The sequence below is a fragment of the Cololabis saira genome, chromosome 17 (assembly GCF_033807715.1).
Source record: "Cololabis saira isolate AMF1-May2022 chromosome 17, fColSai1.1, whole genome shotgun sequence".
NCBI lineage: Eukaryota > Metazoa > Chordata > Actinopteri > Beloniformes > Belonidae > Cololabis > Cololabis saira.
Genome location: NC_084603.1, coordinates 28311962 through 28338354, shown reverse-complemented (window position 1 = coordinate 28338354; position 26393 = coordinate 28311962). Strand labels below are relative to the sequence as shown.

Genomic DNA, 26393 nt, shown 5'->3' with positions numbered 1-26393 from the left:
ACTAGGTCTGATTTTGATTTTCTTAAATAGTGAATAAAATAATTATGTATTATTGCTTTTTCAAGTTTAAGATATTTCATTGACCATTGTGCGATTTTCTTTCTTTCCTGGAACGATACCGATACAGTTATCCAACTGTATATAAAACTTGAAATTACAATATTCAAGCCACAATTATAAGCTACGGTTGGTGTTTTGTGGCACGTTTAAGATAAAATTGTTGGAATCCAAGTGTGTTGGCAGGTAGAATGGCAATGGTTTGACAGGTGCTCATGAGTCCCCCTCACTGGACAACTTTATAAATATATATATATATATATAGATATATATATATATATATATATATATATATATATATATATATATATAATATATATATATATATATATATATGTGTGTGTGTATATATATATATATGTGTATATGTATAATTTATTTATTGATATTGTTTCAAGGTGTGAGAATTTGGATTGCTGCGTCCTTGCTTTCAACATTTAAATTAAGTTAATTTAGTAAATTTTAACAACAGCTTTATTCTTTGACATATAGAGGATTGTTGTTTTATTTGTAATTTTCATTTTTTTTAATCTGTTATCAGCTCAAACACCACCTTGATGGAATGGCCGCACGTCATTGGCTGGTGTAGGTGGGTGACGCACTGCCATTCCATCAAGGTGGCTGGTAGTCTCTCTCAATATGTTTGAGCTGCTTTTAGTCTCAGATATTTTACATTATGCTGATCTGAAACATCTAGTAAAAGTCCAAGTCCGCCCCGAATTTTGCCAAGTTTTGTTCCTCCTCCTTCGTTGATGTTTTTATCGGTTTTCGTGTTTTCTTCCCCGTTCCTGTCCCTCATGAGGATCCGCTGAAGTTCACGACTGGCCACACCCACATTTAAAACCACGCTCCTTCATTTGAATTTAGAACATGAAATAAATAGAGCCTGAAGTAAATTAAAATGTAATCAAATGTAATAACGTATCGTTACAAAATGAAAGTGTCAATAAATAACTAAATATTTCATTATGAAATAAAATTGCCATGAAATAATTCCATATTAATTAATGTTGTATTCATTTCATCGTCATATTAATTTATTTAATTGAATATTTCATAATTTAAGTATTTATTTAATTTTGAATGAATCGGCATTCCATAGTAAAACTATATAATAATTATAATAATAATAACAATTTCTCTGTCCGTCTCGGATTTTCGAACAGGCATATTTGAGTCGTCTTGTTGTCCTCTGAAGGACCCTTCACAGATCCAACATGGCGGCCTCCGTGCGGGTGTGCAGTGCCCTCCGCATCACAGTTGGAGGTTTGGCTTATTATCTCTTAATGTCTCTGTTTTTTATCCTCACGGCTTTATAAGACGAGTGGCGTGTGTGTACCGGGGAGTGTGTATATTGGCCCGGTGGAGTGTAACAGCTCCGGTCAGTGCGACCCTGGAGGAGCCCGACGGTTCCACACACATTTGTCGACATAATAACTTCCAAACGCGCAGTTTATGTACAAGCTTTATCTGTGAATTTTAAATGTCCCGGGATTCGTTCAACTATCCAAAGAAAGAGCGCTCATCCCGTGTGTCAGAGCTGCTCTATTACTCTGTTACTAACGCAGCTCCATCATCTGTCTGGATGAAGGACTCAGGGGTCGATATCACATCACTAAAGTGCTTCTATTGATGAATAAAGGCTTTTTATTGTTTTTATGGGACATGGCGGTGGATGTGAAAAAAGTATATAGTTCCCCTTACTGAACTCCATTCAAAATAGTTTCAAATTAATCTTTTGTATAATATAACCGTGTATTTACCACACAGAAACATTTATTGAGCAAGTAGTTCCTCCTTTCTGGTGCAAGACAGTGTATCTGAATGTAATCCAGGAAACCGAATCTTCACACTATTAATGTTTGTCATAAAAAGTGTCCCCTTCAAGAAAGAGGACTTTGTCATAAATTACCTAAAGCATTCACTTTACCTTTATGTGATATAAAAAGGAATTTTGAACAATATCCAATATCCAGTAATATCCTCTTATTTTCAATATTAAATACATTCACTGTATTTTTTTAACTAGATATGCAAAAAATACTGATTGTTTTAATTTGCATAATCTTATGAAATGTGTCAATAAAATAAGCAAAAGGACTCATCATACCTTTTTTCACAAGTACTGAAACTATTGTCGCAGATTATATAATCTAAGATGAATGTTTTTTAACTTTATTAAATAATTGTAAATAGAACATAAAACGCATCTTGGAAAATAACAAAAATTATATTAAAAATGTTGATAGAAAACTGGTAAGTGACTCTTGAAAGTCACCTACGGAACTGATTTTGTATTCAGTGTTTACATACATAAGTAGTTGGTAATTAAGTAACTGTAAGTACTAAGGTTATATCATTATCTGAAGTTTAAATGAGTATTTTAAAGCCACTCTATACAGCATTGCCATTGATGACCACCTGGGGGCAGCATAACACAAGAACGCTCACGTGTCAGCGCCTTATGTAAGACACAACGGAGTACACCTCTAGTGAGACAAAGTGCTATTACAAGATGTGTCAGTGTCTTTTGCCATCGCGGCAGATCTGTCTGTCCCCCGCGCTACAGAAGTGTTATTGCTACACATGTGTGACTGTCAGACTTTTAGAGTGGGTAATTTAGCCAAGCTGTCATCTCAGTGTGACATGTGTTGATAGGTGTTTGTGTTAAACCTGTGAGGCGCATGTCTCTCTTCCAGGTGCAGCATCACTCCGTACCGTGGCGGGAATCGCTCACATGAGTCGGTGCTCGGCTGGCTCTCTCCAGAGACTCCCTGCATTTCCACTGATCCCACCAACAACGTGGCAGCAGACCAGACATGGCAGCTTCTTCAACAAGTGTATGTATACAATATTAATGTATAACTGCCACTACTTTGTCTTGTCAACAGGATCTGTTTCCCTTTGTATCCATTAGATGGTGTGAAAACACGACAAAATTAAAAGCACATGAGCAAATTATTGAATGGCCAGTTGAAAATGACATGTTCGAGGCTGAATGTAAAACTAAAAAGTAAATAATTAAAACAGTAAAACTAAATAAAAATAATAATTCCTTTACGGAGAATCAGTGGCTAAGTTTGCACCCAGACTCAGAACATTGGATTTTTCTTTTTTTTTTTTTTTTTTGTAAAACAGCTCTGAGGCTCTGTTGTATGGAAATTCTTCAATAAGCGTCCCGTTGATGCTCAGCAGCATTACAGGCTGCAACGGGACACGCATGCAGCCCGTTTCTCAAGTCAGTCTTCACCTACAAATAGAAACAATAATGAGATTGTTTCTCTGAATTTCCTACACCCTACTTATTAGTTTCTAGTTTGTGTCTGATATATTATTACATCTCTTACCTTATTCATTGTTGAAAAGTCCCTCTCACAGTTCACACTGTTAAGTTGACAGCTTAATGCTGTCAATTAGTTTACTGAAGTAAGCGATACTGACTTGGCACCGGGTCCAATTAGCTTAAGCTACCGATATGTAATGTTAGCTGACTATCAATATTTTGAGAATGTTTATTTAACTTGTAAAATCTATTATGAGCTATCTTAAGCTTATAGGTCTACCTTCTCTCCGGTACGTTGCTGCCCTGTTTTCCAAGGGGACACCTGGTGCCTGATGTGATGTCAGTTTTCACAATATATCGGCTCTTGTGAGAAATTAACAATGTATTAAATAAAATAAAATAAAATTAAATTAAATTAAATAAAAGTACAAACAGAGCAAGATAGTTGTCTGTAGCTTACCGTGTGCTTGGGCCTCCTCCTACCTACTAACTTTTTTTATCATTCTCATTTTACTAATTGTACTTGTCTTTACTAATTGTACTTGTCTTTGTTTCTGTTTTCTTTTTCTTATTGCATTTTTACCTTTTCTGCTTTTAACATCTTACCTGCCTATATTGGACTACAGATGGAAACTAGCCTTGTGCTACAATCTGGCACATTTACATATGTATATATGTTCATCAATGTGCATTGTCCTGAGAAATAAGTAAAGTAAAGTACCATAATATTCACGAGTACGCGACCCAGTGCAGGACTCTGCTGTGAAGGTGGAGACATGCAACATGTTGAAAAATGAATGGATCTGGAAGACGTTGCTCAAGAAGAGGGCTTTTGTTGCTCTAAAACTTCACTGTGCTTTTTTGTATTAATGCCGTCACAGAAGTGTAAATTATCGTTGCCAAGTTCGCTGATGCAACTCTGCACCTTTACAGTCTCTATGGTCGTTCTCATCGCTGATCTGGGCGGGACAGCAACCAAAAAAAAACATCAGTTTACTACCAAGGCCACTTCTTGTATGGATTGTATGTATGTTAACAAATAAAATGGAAGTTGGTGAGAACATGAAATATGAGTTCATTAGAAATTAAAGTCAGAGTAAATGTAGGAACCTGTTTTTTTTAAACTGTTCAATTTTTCTTGACTCTGCATGATTTTATGGGAGGTGTTTATTCTCCTGTTTGTTACTAATTTTAACTATTAGTGTCTTGCATTTCAGCATATCTGTAAAAATACCGAGCTCCAGATTCAGCTCCAGAATATGCTGATGACAAATTGAACGTTTTTGAAAGTATGTTCTGAGCAGAAGTGAGTGGGAGAGAAACACACCAGCGAGGCTCTAAAATCTCAGAAAACACCTTTTAGAAAAGTGTTCTCTACAGCAGAGCACATGATTCAAATACAAAGGAGGTCCACACATCTTTTTGATTATTGGTCATCAGTGAAGGTTGATTCATGCAATCAGAACTCATTTACACAACATAGATGGCGTCATTAACTTTCCTTTTTTTCCACAAGGCTTTACCTCAGTGTCACTGCTTTGTTTCCTGACTGCTTTCATGGTATTGAGATATATTTATATAATTTTATAGATCTGTTTTTTTACTTTAATGGTGTACCAGTTCTGGCTGAATGTCTCTCACACAGCTGCAGCTTTCTGCCCAGCATCCCTGACTCACTGTTTCCATCATGAGCCCTTTATATTAATATTAGCTCACGGGAATGATGCGGTGGTCTCATTCTACTTTTATTTATCATGCTTCTAAATGATTTCTCGGATGGATCTTATTCTGTAGATATACTGTCAGTTCTGAAGTGACATATCTTTTTACATATTTTCATATCTTTATCAAATGTTTTTACATTACAGAATGTGTGTATTTAGGAAACAAGTTGCAGAGTGCAACTTCCTCATCCCCAGATCAGACTTTCAAACTTTACAGGTTGAACATCTGTAAAGTTTTGTGTTTGAGAGCCTGGAATCAGCTTTTTGAACTTCTAAAGGAGTCGGTTATTTAAAATAGTATTCTTTTTTTCTTTCTTACATTATTTTGTGAGATAAGAAATATATGTCAATCTTCAACTTTTGGAACCTCATTTTATCCGATCAATCAACTGTTGCTAAAACCACGTTAACAGGAAATATGCTGAGGTTTAAAAAAAATAAGTACTTTTTGTAGGAACCAAAAGCAGGAAGCAGTTGAACGTACCTGCGTGAATTGAGCTTTTTGTGGCAGTTTGACTTTGATTGACTTTGACCATTGATTCTTTTGTGTTTGAGTTATGATCACAGTGCAGCATCAAACTGTCTTCTGATGAAGTCCATGAACTAATATTTTCTCTTAAAGTTTGGACTTTTTGGATGGATGTTTTGCAATTATTTTTCTTTCCTTTTATTTTCTGTTTTTATAGCGATAACACGTTTTCTGTTTTTTTAGATTAGATTGACTAAAGGTTGAGTCCTTTATTCATCCCTCAGTGGGGAAACTCGCTTTGTTCAGCAGCAGTACAATGATGAAAAAAGTTAAAAATATATAATTACAAAGTATAAACAGTATACAGTGGAATAAAAATAAAAGTAGCGCAGTACGAGAAGAATTAAAAACGGCAAAAAAAAAAAATAATAATTTGGGCCATTTTTTCCCTTGTGTGTTTATAGTGACAGCATCTGAACTGTGGAAAGGTGTGCTGGCTGAGACCGGTGCCGGAGCCAGGAGGGGTCGAGGAAAGCGAACCAAACGTCAACTAAAGAGAGACTTGAATCGAGGACAAATGGTTGGAGAAGGTGAGAACTTATTAGCCTCACAAATTAAATAAATAATGAGTTCTTACATTATTTTCTCTGTTCTAAAGCACAAATATGTCCTCTTCTTTGCTTTGAACTTCTCCTTAAGAGTGCAAAAGTTTGAACTCACGTATCTGACAGATGCTAATAAGTAGCTGATGGACACGACTCGCTGGAATATTCATAACCTAGTGTTGATTAATTTATTGCTTTGCTAAAGAGAGGAATTTATTGTCACTCTCTCTGCCCTCTTTTTCTGGGTTTTTAGTCATTTTGTCCACATTTCTTCTCTTGAGTCTGTACATCCTAGAATCAACAGGATACTTTTTTTTTGCTTTCATTTAAATGTCACCGTTTACCTACGTACTACTTTTCCTTCTTTGCTGACACAAGTCTTTTTAATCTTTTAAAATGGGTAGAAAATGTCTCCACCATCTGCTTTTAATATGAAAATAACATGGTTTGTTGTTTTCCTCTTTTATTTCTCCTCATACAAGAATAAGGAATATGGGTTCAGAAAATGATTGGTACAAAATATTTTCTTGTTTTCTAAATTCTACCTTTGTCTTAAACGTTGAGGTCGCGGTGGTTTTCTGTGGCCTGGTCTGAACGCTCCGGTGCTGAAGGACGGCGCCGTGCAGAGCATGACCCGAAGAGGCCAGGCTGAGCAACTGGAGGTCCGGGCTGAATTAGGTATGCACAGACACATCTGCACACGCACACTTACAAAATCAGCTTAGATCATAAAGCACACACAAACATGCCGTTCCTTTAACGGCGTGAACTTGTATAACATTGATCTTTAATACCAGCTGCCCGCGTCAAATTTCACAGCTGTCAACCAGTGAGAGAAAACCAAGGAGAACTCAGTTACTGGAAAATAAATTGACTTTTCATGAAGAAACTTGAGGGGAAATGAGGTCTTAATTTTCAGAAATATAGGCATTACTGGTATGAGACTTACCAATTGGTCCCGGCAGCGATCTCATTTGTTCACAGTAATTACACGGTTAATTTGACAATGAGCACCTCTAACATCTATCCGATGGGCTCCTTGAAGCCGACTGATTGCTGGTCGTCTCTCTGCAGTGCGTCAGAGGGATGAGTGGGAGAAGAGGAGGAAGATGAAGCTGAAGAGGGGGAGAGGCTGGACAGGAAACTCCTGGGGGGGCATCAGCCTCGGCCCCCCTGACCCCGGACCCAACGGAGGTAAATAACACCCATGCGCTCACACAAGATCTGAAGATCTGCTTCACAAAAATAAAGGATGATTAAATTGTCATGGAAGAAAACGTAAGCATTTTCAACCCACCCTGAAGCAGAAATATGAATCTGGCATCAGTACGTCCTGGAGGATGAGCAGAGAGTCTAGATCATATCACAGCCTCAGAGGTATAATTTAATCCCTGACAGATACACGGGAGCAGTAAGGGTTTTCTCTCAGGGTGTGGGGTAGTAAGAGTGACGGGTCAGTATAGGAGCCCATCAGTAAGTGTCAGCTGGGACAGACTCCTAAATCAGATAGACATCTCTCTCTCTCCATGTCAGCACTTACACTGGTTCTCACCTTGCTTTATCCATCATTACTTTTAACACAGGTCCTTCTGCTCTAGCTTTTTTTCCCCCTTATCTCTTTCACTGTTCTTTCACTGCTTCTGCTGTGATGCCCTTTTCTTTAATTCAATAGGGCTTTTTTTTCCTATTAGGACAATTTCTTTTATAAATTAATGCATTCAGAGCTTTTGTTACCTCCATTACTTGCTTTTCAGCTTTTCTTTGCAGTTAGTGAAATTTTTAATTTCTGGAGGTAATTAGTTAGTGGGAAGTATAGAAGCTCCAGTTCAACCTGAGTCACCAGCATTTCTTTTCATGTCCAAGAAAATCACAACACTGCAAAATAAAGTTCAGAATAAGTCCTATCCAGGTGGTTTCACAGAATCCTGGAGGTCCATGTTTTCTACTACACATGAGATTCTTGGAGAGATGTGAATAAATTGATTACCTTAACAAATGTGGTGTTTTCTGTTGGGAGAGCATTCATGGGTGTGGGTTTCTGGCAGAGTTAGTTATATCTCTGCATCCTTGCTATTGCCTGATAGTTTATCCACCTTGTTGTCCACTTTTGATTAAATTATTCCGCTTTTGAAACGACTGGCAGCTTCATAACAGAATGCCCTTCAGAGAAAACAAAGGCAGCGTACCGGTAGTTATTCAAGGTCTCAGCTGAGCATTTGACACAAGCGTTTTGTTGAAACGTTTCTCATTTCCATCTTGTGAGCCCTGGCCTCATGCGATGGGGGTTTATAATGAGACTGGGGTTGGAGGTTGAATGTAATATTGTATTGTAAACAGTCTGTCAGGCCTACGGCGATATGACTTCTGTCTGAGCGGCTCCACAGTCCAACCCCGGAGGACCGCCGCTACCTAATTCCAGCTGATTCACTGATGGCACTGCTCCTGGCCCGCTGTTCCCCGTCTCATTACACGTTTGAGCTCTGGTCTGCGTTTGAATTGAGTTGAGCTTGTTTACCTCAAACAGCTGATGGATGAAAGGAAGCTTTGTATTTACTATATTTTCTGTCTCTTTCATTTCTCCCCTCTTGCCTGTCTCCATGCCAACAAGCTCTCTTGATATATGCTTTTACCCTTTTTCTCCAACACAAACAAGTTTGTCTATCATTGTCACTTGCAGACAAACACATCATCAGTCGTTGTGCTGACAGCTGTGATCGGCTTGCTTGTTTCTGATGAGTTTGAGTTTCGTACAGATGGTGGCTTAATTACCGAGCTGAGATATGAGTTTGTTTGTGTCAATGTTTGTTGTGATGTGCTTATTTTCAGCTGGGAGCCATTTCTCTTTTTTTTTCAATGCTGTTAATTGATTGGAAGTGAGCAGGCTGCTGTTGGGAGACTCACTTTCCTCAGAGGTCACTGACAATGGAAAGTGCAGATTTGTTACACTGCTGCAATGGCTGCTGGGTAATTGTAGCACCAGCAGGAGCCAGTTTGATCTGTTTATAGTGGGCGTATTTATGTGCGTCTGGCCATAAATGTGTTTGTGGCTTAAAGTGTGTTTTTAGTTTTTAATCTAAACTGATTTTATTTCTCCATTCTGTCAACAGAAACCTATAATGACTTTGATTCTTGCATCATTGAGGTGAGTTTGTCTTTTCTTGGTTTAATGTAATGTGCACCATACACCTTCAACTCCCTGCAGCTCAGGCAATTTCTGCTACCTGATGTGCTCTTACTAGGGCTGGGCGATATGGACCAAAAGTCATATCTCGATATTTTCTAGCTGAATGTTGATACTCGATATATATCTCGATATTTTTTCTGTGCCTTAATTGGGGTTTCCCCCAAAGCATTATAGCATAGCATCTCTGTTAGCTTCATTTTTTTCTGAGGCAAACCCTTAAAAAAACAGTCAGTTTTAATACAATGCCTCGTGCCAAATGTCACACAGGTTCCTTTATTAACAGAGGTCTGCACAATATCAAAATGTATAAAACAAATGTAATAAAAATAAACTGCCTGCATATATAGAATAAAAATGCTTGTTGAATAAAATAAAAGAAATATCCCTTTCCTGCATAACAATTAAATTAAAATACACTGTGCAATTAATACAATGTAGACAGTAACAGGCAGACTTTTCCACTGAGGTTGACAGTTGTGCAAATAACAAAACATTTGTGCAAATCTCAAATAAAACATTCAAGTCAATTTGTCACAAAATAAGCTATATCAAAATCGTAAAAAAAAAAAAAAAAATTTTTTTTTTTTTTTTTTAATAATCGATATAAACGATATTGTCTCGTACCATATCGCGTTTCAAAATATATCGATATATATCAAAATCTCGATATATCGCCCAGCCCTAGCTCTTACCCATTTTCTTTTTTTTTTTACTTCTTTGTTTGAGGACTTACTAAATCAATGGATAAACCACTTGCTTAGTTGATTACCAAATAATCAACTATGTTCTCTGTGTGGTTATACTTCAGTTTACACGTGTGTTTGATTGATAAAAATGTGTTTTTAGTGATCAGTCAGATGATTGAGTCCCTGGTTTGTGAGGTGTGTGACCATCCGTCAGTAATCTGTTATAACATTAGAACAAGAATGTAAGACTCCTTATTACAAGACACAGTCATGTAATCTGAACAGGCTGGTGATCAGTCGACTGTCTAAAACTGGTGTAACACAGCGTTTCGTGCAAAGACAATATTCCACGTTAGCCGGGTACATAACCCATGTGACAACCAGCCAGGTAAGGAGGTTTAGAGCCACCGCAGGAACCAGGGCTTCAACAAATAATCCACGGAATAAAAAAAATCGATGTCATTAGTTGCCATTGAATTTCTTAATCGATCATTAGTCTGTTATGTCATCGCACGTCTGTTTTGTGCTGTAAATTGGAGGTTAACAACATTTCTTGAAGGAATCATGGTTTTCAGGGTCCAAATATCTCAGACATTTCTCTGAAAAATCCAATAAAACTGCTGGTGTCACTCAGCTTAAATTTGCCATAGTGGCTAGTGTATCATACAGTACACTGGTGGATATTTTGATTTGCTCCAATTATCTAGGAGTAACGGTGATGAGCTGCTAACATTTCAAATATGTGACCATGGACTGAAAATACACACAGTGGGGGATCTTGTCTGCAACCGTGCTGTCCTCTGCATCCTCTGCTCTCACACCGGCTAACTCACTCTTTCACTTCTGCTCATTTTTGAATTTTCCAGATATCTTAAATGATCTAGGAGTTATGGTTATGAGGAGTAATCTTACAAATCCTGTTGGTGACAACAGGGTGGTCATTAAAAGGGCAATAACTTGACCAGACAGACAGCCCTTTGTTTTTGCTTTATGAGAATGTTTGCTCATCACACAAGTTAAAAACAAAACAAATATGTTCAATGTTTTGTTGTTAGTTGGCACATGCTTTAAACAATCTAATTTTGAAAGCTAATAACTAAAATGTTTTTAAGTTTGGTGCAATTCATAATCCAATTAATTGTTTAATTGATCAATAGATTAATCAACTATAAAATGAGTATAGTTGCCGTAGCAACAACCATTTTTGGTCACATTTTGACCAACAGCACCCAGAAGTTAAAGTACTTCAATGTAACGGTGGTGTTTTTCTTCCTTTCTCTCTTTTGTCCTCTCCGTCTTTCTTTTTCTTTCACCTGCCCTTTCTTTCTTCTGTTCACTCGTCCATCTGTCCGTCCTTTTCCTCTTTCCATCGTCCCCTCTTTTATCTCTTTATTGCTGGCTATTTTCTTGAGTGTATCGGGGTTTCATCTCCGTCTTAACTCCTTCTGGGTTTCTGTCCACCTGCACTCTCAGTGTTTCTTCAGTTGATAAGCTTAAAAATCCAAGTTCAAATGTTGTTTATGGCAGTTACGAGTGTTTCTGTGCAACTTGGGGTTTATAGCTTTTACAAGCTTTTTTGGAACTTAAACACGAGACCGTTGAGAATAAAGACGAAAATAAAACGCCGGAAGAACTGAAACATTTAGAAATGTTCACTACTACGAGCCCAACCTGAAGATTAGAGGCAGTCTCAGAAGCCTTCCTCCCCAGCAGGACCATTTTGGGGTTCAGTACTTCTCTCATTACTGTTAAGCTCTTTCATTCCTGCAGTTGAAGTGAAGGCGTGACAGAAAGAGCCCTTAAAGACCCCCAGTTATTGTTAATGAAGTACAACTTTAGGGGCCCATTCCTCAACTAATCCGGATGGAAAATGACTCCCCAGAAATACTGGGTCAGTAAGTGAAGCGTTTAATTTGAGAAATGTGTCTTTTATCAGAGGAAAAAACACTTTAACTCAAATGTGGATTAGGAGCATGGAAGAAAATGTCATGTTTAAAAAAACATTTTTTTAAATCTGCAAAGTAAAATGCAGCCAAGTATTGCAACAGGGAGTTGAACTGAAAAAGATGAAAGTGTGTGTGTGTGTGTGTGTGTGTGTGTGTGTGTGTGTGTGTGTGTGTGTGTGTGTGTGTGTGTGTGTGTGTGTGTGTGTGTGTGTGTGTGTGTGTGTGTGTGTGTGTGTGTGTGTGTGTGTGTGTGTGTGTGTGTGTGTGTGTGTGTGTGTGTGTGTGTGTGTGTGTGTGTGTGTGTGTGTGTGTGTGTGTGTGTGTGTGTGTGTAAGAGAGAGGAGATCCACTGTGAGGGAAGTTAATTTAGATTCCCGGTCTGTCATACTGTATCTCCCCTTAATTCAATTAGCACTAATGGGTCATACTGAACTAATGGGAAGAGAGCCATAGGGTCAAGCACACGTACACACAAAACCCCTGTGTGTTTGACCCACTCAGACACATTATCCAGAGCAAAGATCACTTAATGAAAGCAAAAGCCTCTACGTTGTTCATGGACACTTAGAGCGCCGGTTTTAATTTAACGTCATGTGTTCCTCATGTTTATTTCATGTGTGGTTGTTTCTTTTCTAATTAATCATTTCTAACGGCACCTGTTCCACACGGATGCATTTGTCAGCCTCTTAAATGCACAGGATCAGACAGCAAGTATGTGTGTCACATTGTTAGTCTTCCCCCGAACTCAAGCCTGCATAAATAAGATCAGTGTCGCAGACATTAGCCTTCCCCCTGAAAGCTGACAGACACTTTTATGGTGCCATCGCCTTTTATAAATACACCCTCTGTGTGTCTGTGCACTGCTATAAATTCAGGCCTAATGAAATGGAAGAGCCTTACTGGAATAAAAAGCTCGTCTCCCAAGGACGATGAGGCTACATTAGTGAACGTGTCCAGTGGGCGGGAGGAAGAGCTGAAGACGGACCAGTGGAGTAGAAGGGAGTTAGGAAAGAACAAGGAGGGAATGCAGAAAAAACAGCTTTAGAGAGACTGAAATCATCAAATTTGGATATTTAATGTATTTGATTTGTGTAACCAGGAAGTCACTAGCTTGTCTGTGAGTTGCACTTGACAAGCATGCTTGCAGGATTGGTACCAGATCTAAGACGCAAGACACAAACCACCTTTCCAGATTAGTTCTACAACCTCAGCCTCATCAGTGTTTATGAAAAAAGCTATTAAGTAAAACCTTGATTTCTTTTCATCTGAAAGAGTTTTAGATCAAACAATGAAAACCAGCTGACGGGTTAAACCGTAATTATATTACTTTATTGTACGTTTAAAATATCTGAGCTTCATGATCAGGGCTGGAATTACTCACCCGACTCCCCATCACGTTTTAGTACATTGTTTTGGTTTTCCAGCTTGTAACGGTGTCACTGTGTTCTCTTCGGCTTTTATTTCCCTAAAAGGAATTGAAGGCTTTGAAAGATGAGGAAGAAAAAAAAGATATGATAATGTATGCTGCAAAAAAAAGGAAGGAAATGTGTACAAAGATGGTCACTTTCCCGTTCAGAGACATCACAAACTACGGTGCTCTGACGTTTACATAAAATTGAATTGCACACACTTCTGGTACTCTCAGAAGCACAGGTTTTGAAAAGGTGAGGAAGGGATGACAGCGAGCTGAGCTAAGGGTAAAGGAAAGGTTGAGTCAGAGCGAGACAAGGCGAAAGTGATGTCCGTGGCTTCCCTCCAGGTGCAGCAGCCACTTGGACGGGATTCAGTGATTTCATTAACAGAGATGGAGCGTTGTTTGTATCAGAACAGGGTCTTTCCTTTTATTTATTTATTTTGTGTTTTTTTCTTGTCTCCTCTCTGAAGGCAATAACCCTGAAAGTGTTTTGCTGAAAGTAAACAGAAAGAAAGCTAGATGAGAGAAACTCTGCAAAAACTTGTTGTTGGATCAGCTTACTTTAAAGAGCCGAGGCCTGCAGTGATCCACGTACTGTAAAGTGGAATTCACCGGAAAAGCTTCGCTTATGATGAAGGGACGGTGATGGATTGGACATATGTCCAGGGTGCACACCCTCCTTTCACCTAATAATTGCTGGGGTTGGCTTCAGCAGACCCCGTCACGCTTAATGGGAGTAATTGGATAAAGATGGATGGATGATGAAGGGAATCTGACACAAATTGGTAGATGTTATCAGCACAACTTCATCAGACATGTAATCCGATTAACTCTGAAGAAAAACCTTGAAGATGTGTATATTTTAGCTCAGAATGTTGACTTGTTTATCTACAATAATTCTACCAAATTACACACATAATAGTGTGGACTCTTCTCTGAAGACATCAATATTAAAATGACCATAAACATACTTTCTTTCTCTGCCCTGTGTCATAATCTGATACAAAAGCAGATATTGTTTCAATATGATGCGACAAAGCCAGTCTGCGGTCAGTTGCGCTCATTTCCGCCTGTAACTCTTTTGCTGCTCCTGTGAATAAAGTGCTGCTCACGTCAAATAAATCTATTTACTGCTCCTGTGAATAAAGTGCTGCTCACGTCAATTAAATCTATTCTTATTTACTGTCATGCATGTGTACATGTGAGTCACATGCATGACTGACGATCACGTCCATGAGCCACATGACCGCTCTTCTCATAGCAGCTTTCCCTTGGACAGCAGCCCTCATTATACAGAGATGTGTCTCTTCTCTTTCTGGGTTGCTGACAGTCGTATAAGAAGTTGGGGGTTATTTTTAAGCTTATTTTCATTAATAGGTCTCTTCATCCCAGGAACACTGTGGCTTTTTCCAGTGGATGCATGTGGACTTCTAAATTGCACTTTCTCTTCTTCTTAGATATTCATGAAAAGTTTCAGATTTTCTTATTCAGAATTTGGAGCTGAGATTTGAGATAATATACTCCACATCTCTGAAATTGTATTTCAATGCTTCAAAGTGCAAATGCACATGCAGTCCAGATCTCCAGAGTTTCAGCTCATTTCTGTGGGGATCAGAGTTAAAAAGGGTGTGTGTTGCAGTCCAAGCTGTTCTGTATTGTGACAGCCCGTCTCGCCATGTGCAGGTATTTCAGACTTTTGACTGTTTAGTAAAACAAGGTTTTAATCGACTGATTAAACCAAGTATTTGAGGCAAACTGGCCTCCTACAAGGAGAGGAAAAAAACCTCAACAAAAGTCAAATTGGCCAGGCTTTTTCTTGATTTACTACCAAACTCTGTCTGATCTGCAGGGTCTGTACCTACTTTTAAGAGCAAGCTAAAGACTCAGCTCTTTAAGGAGCATTTCTGCATTTAGTAAACTTCTCTGCTCATCAGAATGTGTTAGATTTGTCCAGCTTTGCATGACTCAGCACTGAGAAAGCTGCATGCACTTACTACAAGATGACCGTATGATGGTGTCTTCTAAGACGTAGCTTTCCTGTATAAAGGGACTGTTGTGTTGGGTGGGAAGGGAACAAAAAAACAAACCCCTAGCACTAGCAGGGCAGCATGTGTCCAACTGGACACAGGTACAACATTGTTAAATCATTGCTGATGGTTTTTCTTACTGGTTTCTTAAACCAATAAATTAGTTGGAAAACATCTGCTGGGAGTTCAATTACTGATCAAGATATTCATCTGCAGTTTGATCCAAAGTCTGTGGTAGACGGTAATGAGTATAAACTTTTGAGTGGGTAGTAGTTTTGAATGAGAATGGAATGTATGTTTTCAGCATAAGGCAAGTTTATAGGCGCGGCACATTTCATGTACAAGACAATTCAAAGTGCTTATAGAAGCATTAAAAAGTAAGAGTATGAAAGTAAAAATCACAATTAATATTAGCACCCGGGGCAGTCGACCTACATCAGAATAAACAGCCATTTTAAGCATCTGACGAGACAAGAAATGTCATAAGCAGATGTTGTTACAGTACAGGAAGTATGTGGAAAAGCAGTAAAATGCTGCTGTGAAGAACCTGTGCATTAATCCATCACTCGTGGCAGTCTTTAATGCACAGAAATGAAACTCGTGCAGCCTTTTTTCTGCTTGTATGCATGTATATGGGTTGTATGCTGTATTTCCTATACTGGGAACTTTCAACACATCATTTACTGTATTTCCCTGCACATACTTTTCATACTTTTGGCGTGAAGTTTAAATCCAGGCTTCATGTGTAGGTCAGAAAGATCTCAGTTTAGAAGATGAAGAAACACAAGACACAACTGGACAGATGGGCAAAAACCGGGATACCTGAATTTTAGATGTTTAGAGGGTTATCAATAACCAGGGTTCCTATGTCCTTCAAGAATATAATAAGGTCAATACAATCACACTTTGATGTCAGAAATGCAAAGAAAAACCTCTCCAAATGCTTGAATTATGTCATGTGTCAGTTAGTTTGTAAATATGTTAGTGATTGTTTGAGATGTCTGTTATAGTGTAACATCCCACGCTCAGGAGCGAGAAGGTTTATCTATCCTCCCCTTGAACTAAAACCAACTCGGCTCACAAACCATTCACTGTAACTGAATTACGTAGTCGTGTAAAGGTGCAACGCTGCTTTGGAGAGAGAGACAACCTGCAGAAGAGGAGTGGTAGAGTGGACTCTTAAGCATTTCATAAAACATCGGGAAATCGTGTAAACTTTTATTAAGGGTATTGTACGTCTATTTTAAGGAAGCCAACAAAGAAAGTTAGGTATCTTACACCGTAGTATCTGAATTTAAATCACAGACATAATGTGTGGAAAAGAAGCAGCAAGTTCAAAAGTGGTTTAGCATCAGCAGTGTTTTGTGCTCTCGCTCTGCCTTCTGGTTCCATATGGTGACCCCCACCCGCAGTTTATAGACGGACACAGACAAGGAGAGACACAGTAACAGATTGAGGAAAATAACAGATTAAACCAGAGCGGGAGCGAGCGAGAAGCGTCCTCCCACTGCCGTGCTGTCGCTGGTGCGGCGGAGGAACAACTCAGCCCATCTGCTCTGCTGCTAAGTCTCCACCAAAACTGCTGCATCCTCGCCTAAGATGACAAATCCAGCCTGGAGCTCCGCATCACCAGAGGCGCCTGCTGCAGCAGCCACAAGCCACACTTAAACATGAGAATTGATTACTTGTTGGGTTTTGATTCGCATAAACAGAGTCTGAGATGCCATCTGGTTGGAGTTTTTGCAGAGACGGACAGTTTCCTCAAATACACACAAAGACTTAACAAGATGTTGGAGTTGCTTTTTCATGGTCCTGCAACAAAGCACAAACATATACACCGTATGTTTTTACATTCAGGATGTTAAAACACCTATTCATTGCCGTACACTGTATTAAAAATACATTATGTATATTCAGAATTGTTTCAAGTAGCACAAAGCAAGAAATCCTGTAGATTGGTGGAAGTAGGTAGAGATGTGTTGAAGGATTAGTGTCTCATCACTGTGCGTGCGTGTGTGTTTGGGGGGGGGCTGCAGGGTTTCTTCTCACTGTTCTTGTGTTTGCTGCTACCCTGACCCCAATCCTTCTGCTGTGGCCCCGCAGTCAAATGATAAAGCCTTTACTAAGATGTGCGTGTTACGTAACTGGTGAGGCTGAAGGCACAGCTCGACTTTAAAGTTCCCTGAGCTGAAATTCAGCGGCGCTGTGTCACTTACGCTCTCTGATGGGATGAGAGCGGGAGAGCAAACCACAATTTGTGGCACAGATAAGCCCCCGAAAGGCTGCTGGTGGTCCGTGTTGGAACCGATCGTGCAGAAAAGCAAGGCAGCAGATACAAAGAGACACTTAGATCACATTCACAGGATTTGACTTTACTTCCTCTTTTCCTGTAGACATTTACTCATTTATTTAGCCAAAGATGTTCTATCAGAAACAAGGTTCATGATGGGGTACCGTGTTCAAGGACCTTCACTTCTAAAACGATGGACAGCAGGAAGATGCTTGTCTGTCACCGTAGTTTCATTTAACTTTTATTTAACTTTTGAAAATCCCTCCATTGGACATTATCAAACGACTGTTTGAATTTGACCAACATCAAATTTTAATCCACATATGGTTTAATGAGTTACTTCCTGGCTATTTTTCCGAAGGATGTTCCCTCTTCCAAACACTTTGTAACATTGACTTGACAGTTCTGTGAAATGAAATGGTTGACTGATGCAGATGAGCTCCAAAGGGCAAATACTCAACCCCTGATTACTCTGCCCTCTTTAATTAAAGTTAATGTGGAAGTACCTTAGCCTGACTTGCCAGATGGTGTGTTTAACCCAATCACCTGGAGAGTGCTCACTAGACACCAACAAAAAACATTTAAAAGGCAATTGGATGAAGCAGCTGTCTGTTAAAATCCTCAGAGGTTCTCCAATTAGCTGCTTGATTTTACATGTTCAGAAGCACTTTAAAGTGTGATGACACTTCAGAATATCTGGTTTCTGAAGATTCTTGTTACAAAGAAATTATACATTTTTCTCAAGTAGAATTGAAGCCACTCCATGAAGCAATACCACGTCTGACCACATGGGGTGTTAGTGCTACATAGAGATCAACTTTGTAGGGAGATTGTTCAGGTCCCTGCTCCTTGGTAGAACATACTTTTCCCCTTTTTTTTTAAGATACTGTCAACGCTGTATTGATTATATAATTGTATTGTAGGTTTTTTGCTTTTATTTGATAAATATTCAGAGCTCAATAAAAGGCAATTGGCTTCTCAGATGTTTTATTTTCTCTTTAAATTTACTAAATGCCGTTTTGGCTCAAGGTTTCCTTTCGGAGAGCGATTTTGGAGTGTTGGAATGTGAAAAGGAATATATCATATCTTCTGTATTAGCTCAGCTTCAGTCTTGCATAACTCCCGGGAGCGTGTGAATTGTGTCTTGTAATCACTATCCATATCAGTCTTACTCAGTTTGAGTTGCTTCAAATTTAATCAAAAGGAGTTGCTTGTAGTGATGAAGCAGCAGAGACTTGTCACTGCGGCTGGTTCGGTGGGGAAGGTGCCCGTTTTGAGTCATAACACTGATGAATCCACTACAGTCTTCCCGCTCAGCATCAAACTAGCCTGAATGCAGCATTTAGATGCTGAAAAAAGAAATATATAATTGTTGCGTTAATGTTTTAGTTTCTCGAATGGCTCATGGCTCATTATGAATTTTTAGTCTCAAAGCTCATTATTGCATATTTAAATTGAAAAGTTAGTGAACCCAAATATTTTTTAAAAGCTTGAACCATGATAGTAATAACAAACATAAAATGTGAAAAAGGTGTCTTGAGAGAAAAATGTAAAAATCTGGATCCTAATCTTAACGACTTTGGCTTAACGAGTTCATCTGTGCAACTGGCCGTGTTTTATGAAGTGTGTGTGTGTGTGTGTGTGTGTGTGTGTGTGTGTGTGTGTGTGTGTGTGTGTGTGTGTGTGTGTGTGTGTGTGTGTGTGTGTGTGTGTGTGTGTGTGTGTGTGTGTGTGTGTGTGTGTGTGTGTGTTTCATAGTCAGCGGTTCAGCTGTTATCAAGTTGCACACTCACACACTCCACAGTTTCTCGTCCCACCAGTTTTTCCACACACAGGCATATTTGTGTGTCCGTGAATAGCCTTTAAGGTTAAACATTACTGGGACACTTTTTAAAAAGTATGCATCTTTGACTGTGAGGGTTTCTTTTTTTTCCCTTTTGTCATACTTCGTCCTCTTGCAACACCTCATTTGCTGACTTAATCAGAATAATCACTTCTCTGATAAATAGTTCTATATGTATAGATGCAATACATTCCTTTTTTCTTCCTTTTTATGTTTTTTTTATCTTTTCCTGTAGTTTGCTTTCTTCTTTCCTCTGTCTCCACTGTGTCCTCCCTCCACATTTCCCCCTTCTACTCATCACCTGTCATTTGATTATCGAGGGCCGAAGAACATAACCTCCTATCTGAAAATTTCACTTTTTTGGGAAAACACAAAAAACTGTGTTGTTTTCTTGTAGAATGCTATTCTTTAAGGATACCCCTATCCTAACCTAACCCTACCCCTACGGGCTGAATAGGTGCAGCCCACCTTGTGATGTCATCCAAAGTGAGAAACACCAATCAGACAATTTTGCAGATAGGAGGTTACGTTCTTCGGCCCTCGTTATGTTTGTTTATCTCAATTTCTCTGTCTTGTCTTCCACCTCTTCTTCTCAGCTTGTTCTTCCCGTCGACTCCTCCTCCTCCTCGCTCTGGTGTATCTATGCTGCCCCCTGGTGTTTCAATGTCATATTGCAGGAAGTAGACGGGCCCGTGTTAAATGGGGAAAGATGGGAATGGGGTTGTGTGTGTGTGCACGTGTGGTGGGGGTGGAAAACTGAAAGATATGGTCACATTTTGGTCCTGGACACACATTTATTTTTGTCAGTTCACATATATTAAGATATTGCCTTTTATTGAGTGAAATACAAAAAGAGAAGAATAAACCACTCAATGAAAGAGGATATTTGGAAATACCTTTTTCAAAACTGTAGTTTTTTGTTTTGCCTTTCGAGTTTTGATATGTCGTCTTCCTGCTGCTGAATTTAGACTTTCAAAGGTTATAAGCGGTTGGATCTTATTGCATTTGGATTTTCCTGATTTACTGCACAGCATCTCGTCTGTTGTATTTCTGTTAATGTTCTGTAGGTGAAGAGTGTGTTCAACATGACTGGCAATGAGGGAAGGAAGAGGTCCATCAGCTGCTTGGTCGTCGTTGGAAACGGCAATGGAGCTGCAGGTTTGCATCTTTTTAGAACATGGGAACAAAAAAAAAAGGTGTAGTTGTAGAAAATGGGTTAGTGCTGCTTTAAAATATATTAAAAATCATTGTTTTGTGAAGATGAGCCAAGTTTCAGTGTGTCTACTACAAATAGTTTTGTACGATTTCTTAGCCTGTGGATGTTGGGCTTGTTAAACATAGGTTTGATAGTTCTGTCAGTCTTCAGGAGTGAAACTAAATATGAAGGAAGCTCTTGACTCAGTCCCGACATGCTGCTGTCAGACTCGGTGCACAGGGCGGCATGCCTGCTTTATTTAAAACATCCTCATTATTCAGGTTTAACAGCAGCAACAGCAGTCTCTCATCACAGGTCAGGAGTGTTAAAAGGAACTCGACGCCCTCTCAGAGGTGTTTCTAACATGCCTCCTCTCTCCCACCAGGCTTTGCGCTGGGTAAAGCTGCAGACAGGAACACAGCTCTGAGGAAGGTACGAGCTCTGCTCTGCTCTGCTGCGTTAATGACTTGATATGTTGCATCTAATATTTAATAAGAAATGAGTAAGAGAGGTTGTTTGGTACAAACAGCTTCACCAACTACAGCTGATTGTTAAACTTGATGCTGATCATTTCATCCATGAAATCTGTTGATCCCAGTACAAACCAATGACTTGTGATGAAGATTTATTTTCTTTTTTTTGTACTGATATGCATTTTATTAAGATGAACTAATGTTTGGGTTTGATTAGTTCAGACATCCCTGTGACCCTGCAAAGGATACAGCGGGTATAGAAAATGGACTGATGGATGGATGGAGGCTCAGACATATTTGACAGTGACATTAATTGAATCTCACTAATCTTCCTCAGCCGCCTCCACGTAAATTACAGCGAGGTTTTATTATTGTATCGTGTAATAACTTTTCCCATTAATATGGTTTATCTCTTGCAACAGCAGTCACCCAAGTGGAATTAATCATTTTAAACATTCTGTGATTGTTATCTGCAGGCCAAGAACCGAGCCATCCACTACTTGTACTACATAGAACGTTACAAGGACCACACCAGTGAGTTTAATCTCTTTCCACTCATCATTTCTTCTTTCTTTCTTCTATGTTTTAATCTGACTCTGCGGACAGATTCTGAGAGACGCAATCCAAAATGATGTCCTCATTTCTGCAGGAAACGGTCTGAATGCATTTATTTGCGGAACTCTGATATCACTAAAAACTAAAACCCGGCTGTAACAAAGAGTTGCAAAGACTAACGTGGTGCTGGTGTAAAAATCTCTTTCCACAGTAGACATTTGTGCAGATTTCCAGTTTTGGAGTGAAACTTCTGTCTGGTGCTAAATAAATTCAGATGTAGAAGTCAGATGTTCAAGGATGAAACCAAAGAAGACACTTCCCACATAACTTCATTTAATTATCAGGGCATTGAATAGTTGCTTTAAAAGAAAACACTTAAAGTATTTTATTGGCTGATAAATCTTGGATTAAAAGTTGAATTAGAAACACAGCTCTCATAGTTCTTTCTGTGATGATGGATTTATAAACAAAATATAATAATTAGTTTTAATACAGCACATTGGGTTCTCCATATAATTTAAAAATGAGTTTGTATTTTGGCCTCAAGTTTGTTTTGTTTAGTTTTTTTTTTTTACTTCAGCTTTTGAGAAAGTGTTTTTACCTGTCAGTTTGGTACGAGGGATTCGTTCTCCGGGGAAGAGTTGGGACCGAACAGTGACTCACAGCAGCACGGAGCTCAATAAACATGAGGCTGGAAATCAGCCAAAAGCATCCCATAATCCAGCAGGGAATGTATTTAAACCTGGCCCTGTTTTTGGTTCTAAACTGATTCGAGACGACTTACACGTACTTTCAGATGTCAAAAATTAACAGCGCTGCATCTCCAGCTTCAGGGTTTCCTAAAATATTCCCTCCCACTTCACTTGTCTCTGGCTTCCTGGGCCATGATCTCGTGATCTCATGATCTCGTGATCTCATGATCTCATGATCTCATGATCCCCTGCTCTGCTCATCCTCCAACCGTTCCACCGGACCTCCTCATTTCCTCCCCTCCGCCGCCCTCTCGCATCACAAACTGACATCATCTGAAGGATGATTTTGTGGAGGGAGGAACGACAGTTAGAGTGCTCCACTTGTACTTTCTCGTTGCAAAGCTCAATTTGGCTCCTGCTGCCGCTGCTGGAGACCCGCGTCAGAAAGATTAATGTGCGTGAGTCATCGGCCTCTGCTGCGCCCGCCGGAGGAGAAACTTAGCTTCCTGCTTTGGCCCCAAACCAGGCGCGCGCACGTTTGTGTGTGTGTTCCTCATCTTCACCAAGTTCATATCACTTTTACTTTTTTTAGGTTCTGCTCTCTCTGTGCAACCATCTGCACGGCATCTGTGTTTGTTTGCGTCTTTTTTTCAATCAACTAAACTCTGATTTCGTCTAAATCAGTCTTATCTTCCCTGCCACGTTTGTGGTGTTGTTTTCTTCTTGCATCAACAACAAATTCGAACAGTTTTGAACGTGGCAGGGGTTTTTCTTGGGTTTTTACCATATTTGTTGAAAAAAATAGACTCAAATTAGATCATAAAGGTGTCTTTGACATTAAATGTTATCATCCTTGCACTCCACCATTATTGTCTGTCTTCCTCCTGTGTGTTGTGGCAGCATTCTGGTTTAAAATTAGTCCTTTAATTCAAACTGGATAAATGATGAAGCAAATGAATTGTTTTGAATTGACGTGACACAAGAAGAGGATTTGAACCTGAAGCCACAGATCCGTCAGCACACACTTCTCTCTGAAAGTGTGCGTTTGAACGTGTTGTCTGAATAAGTAATAACCCCCAGCTGCTGCAGCGATGGGGAGACGCTCGTATGTAGAAGGACATCTGGCGGGCAGGTAGAGGAACATGACACCTGAGGCAGAACAGGAGCACAGGCTCATAACAAAGCACCAGGGCCTCCAGCTGGAAATGCAAGAGACATGTGAAGATGGATCTCCCATCTCTTTCTGCTCCGCGGGCCTCCAGTCTAATGCAGCTATCCTTTTTTTCTCCCAACAGTTTATCATGACATCAACTCCAAGTTCAAGAGGACGACGCTGCGCATGAAAAAACAGAATGAAGGTGAGTTTGAATAGAATAGAATAGTAGACTTTATTGATCTCCCAGAGGAGAAATTCAGTCGTGCAGCAGCCAAAAACACACACACGCTTTATACAAATGTAAAATAGAAATAACCATAAATAGTTAAATAATAAAAAAGAGCAATATAAAAAGTAGAAAAAGACTATGTACAAGAGAGAAAAAAAAGTAGTAAACACCAAATAAACGGATAATATTTACAAAATATTTACAATTTACAGTTTGTATCTGTTTTATTAAAAGAAATGTATTTTTCAAAAATGTGTTAAAACATTTCTGTGCTTGAGAGCATGTATTTGGTTTTTTGGAACAAAAACCAACAAAAGTAGGTAACGATGCAGTTCATGAAGTGACCACTAGGGGCTCCAAACGCACGTCTTGCTCATTTCACTTAGATGTTAAAATATTAAACTTTACAGCTGAAAGAAACACATTTACATCCTGGGACAATAACATCCATGACAGGGAGTGAATGTTAATGTACCTCTCCTTTCATATGCAGGTTTAAATTTACACGGTTTGCTGTTTTACACCAGAAACATAAGACGAAACCTCAGCAGTCTGTACTGGAGAATATCCCCGTTTCTTTGCAGGTTATGGCCTGCACTGCCACCGCGCGGTCATCTCTATTTGCAAGCTGATCGGTATAAAGAACATGTACTGCAAAGTGGACGGATCAGTCAACCTCCTGAACATCACCCGGGCCCTCTTCAACGGGTTAGGCAATCAGGTACGGACATGTTGTGTGATGGACAAAATTCTAACTGAATTCTCAAAAAATCCAGTCCCGATCGAGTCTGAATCAGGAATCAGAGGGAGGAAAGGTGGTTTAGCCAGTGATGTAATCAAAAAAGACATTCTGGCTCATGATTCCTTCACTGCAGACCTTTAAAATCTCTTCACCTCATTACTGTATCCTTGTGGAGATTTTCAATTCCTAAGTTTGAAGTCTTTCTTGTTCCTCTCCATCCATCTGCTTCCCTGCAGGAAACTCACCAGAGGCTGGCTGACAAGAAGCAGCTCCACGTGGTGGAGTTTGAGTCCCATCAGGGCCCGCTGCCCACAGTGGTGGCGAGCCCCAAAGATGGAGCGCGTCCCAACCCGGAGTCGGAGGATGAGATTCCCAACACCAAGCTTCACTGGGCCGACGTACAAGCTGCGCAGGGAATTAAACGTTCGACTTGGGCCGGTGTCAAGCGCACCATCTGGTAGAGCAGATGCACGAACCGGCCGAAGCCTGGAGTCTCATGCTTTACAAAAACTAAAAGTACATCTGGAGAAGAGTTTCATTGTTTTGAAACTGTGTCAATTTTTTTTTTTAATGATGAATTTGAGTAATAATGCTCATTATGTTGCTTTTTCATTTAACTGTCCAGATCCACTCAAAGTGTGACACAAAGTCCAATGTTCCCAACGTCAGGATATGTTATAAAATGATGTATAAAATAAAGTGTCGCTCTTTAGAAACCATCCTGTTGTTTCTTTCATGAAATCTCACAGCAAACATGCTGAATAATAAAAAAACTTTATTTATAGAGCACTTTTCTAAATACTCTTTACAAAGGTAAAGCAGTGAGCAGTATATAAAACAAAGACCATTACAGGTAACCAGCTGTAAAAAGGCTGGTTATGAGTAATGATTTATGGAGGGCTTTGTGTTCCTGCGTGATGCGGTCGCAGGTGGCTGAGGAAACGTGCAGCACAATATTGCATATGTGGAAGTTTATTGGGAACTTTGGACGATTTTTCATACAGGATTCTGTTATAGTAATCCGATCAAGATGGGATGAAGGCATGGATCATGTTTTTATATGGGGAAAAAGTTGTTCTGGTGGTTGAAATAATGGTGGTCAACGGGAGGGGGGTATATATGGTGAAAGAGAGGTAATTTCTGTTGAATGTTTCTGGAGTTTCTGGTGAATGACTTGAGCTGGCTGTTGTCAGCGTAGCAATGGCAGCGGAGTCGATGTTGATGTATGAAATGACCTGAATGACCATGAAGCATGTTAAGAATGAGTAGGAGGGGGCCGAGCATTGAACCCTGGGGGATACCTTGAGATAGAGAGACATAGGAGGAAGTGCAGTTGTTGACTGAGGAACCGTTGCTAGTTAGTGAGATGTGACTTCAGCCAGGAGAGTCCAGTTCCAGTAATGCTGAGGCTGATTTAAGTGAAAAATGCCACGGTTGACGGTGTCGAAATGTTCAGAGGTCAAGAAGAACTTCACTTCTAGGAGACACTCATTCAATCTGATCTGATAGTGAGATAAAATGTTTCAGAGCTATGTTGATGTTCAACCTAAACAAATGTAATGTTAATTGTTTGAAGATAAAGCTTTAAACATTTAATGTCTAAAAACTGGACAAAGGATTTCTCTGTAAGTCTGTAAATGCTCACAACTGAACTCACCCTCAACATCGATCAACAGCATACTGGCTTATAAGTGCTGCACACTGACTGATTGCGCCGCTGAAGCTGAGTCACTGCTTTATAAAGTAATTATTTTGAATGCACATATTAAATCATAAAAGATTAGAAATGCTCCGGGAAACTCCCAACCTCTGAGTCTGAGATA

General features: G+C 39.4%; 2 protein-coding genes across 2 annotated transcripts in view; one reads left to right on the top strand and one right to left on the bottom strand.

Moving 5' to 3' along the window:
• The window catches only part of LOC133463244 (uncharacterized), a 401257-nt gene that overhangs the window by 229640 nt on the left and 145224 nt on the right, over positions 1-26393 (bottom strand). The gene's annotated exons all lie outside the window — the stretch shown is intronic.
• mrps5 (mitochondrial ribosomal protein S5) lies at positions 1260-25287 on the top strand. Its single transcript, XM_061744704.1, has 12 exons — positions 1260-1323; positions 2757-2897; positions 5998-6123; positions 6703-6816; positions 7213-7332; positions 9246-9280; positions 20596-20686; positions 21109-21155; positions 21673-21730; positions 23739-23801; positions 24413-24549; positions 24807-25287. Exons 1-12 carry the CDS (start codon positions 1275-1277, stop codon positions 25029-25031), a joined length of 1206 nt encoding a protein of 401 aa, XP_061600688.1. The 5' UTR covers positions 1260-1274; the 3' UTR covers positions 25032-25287.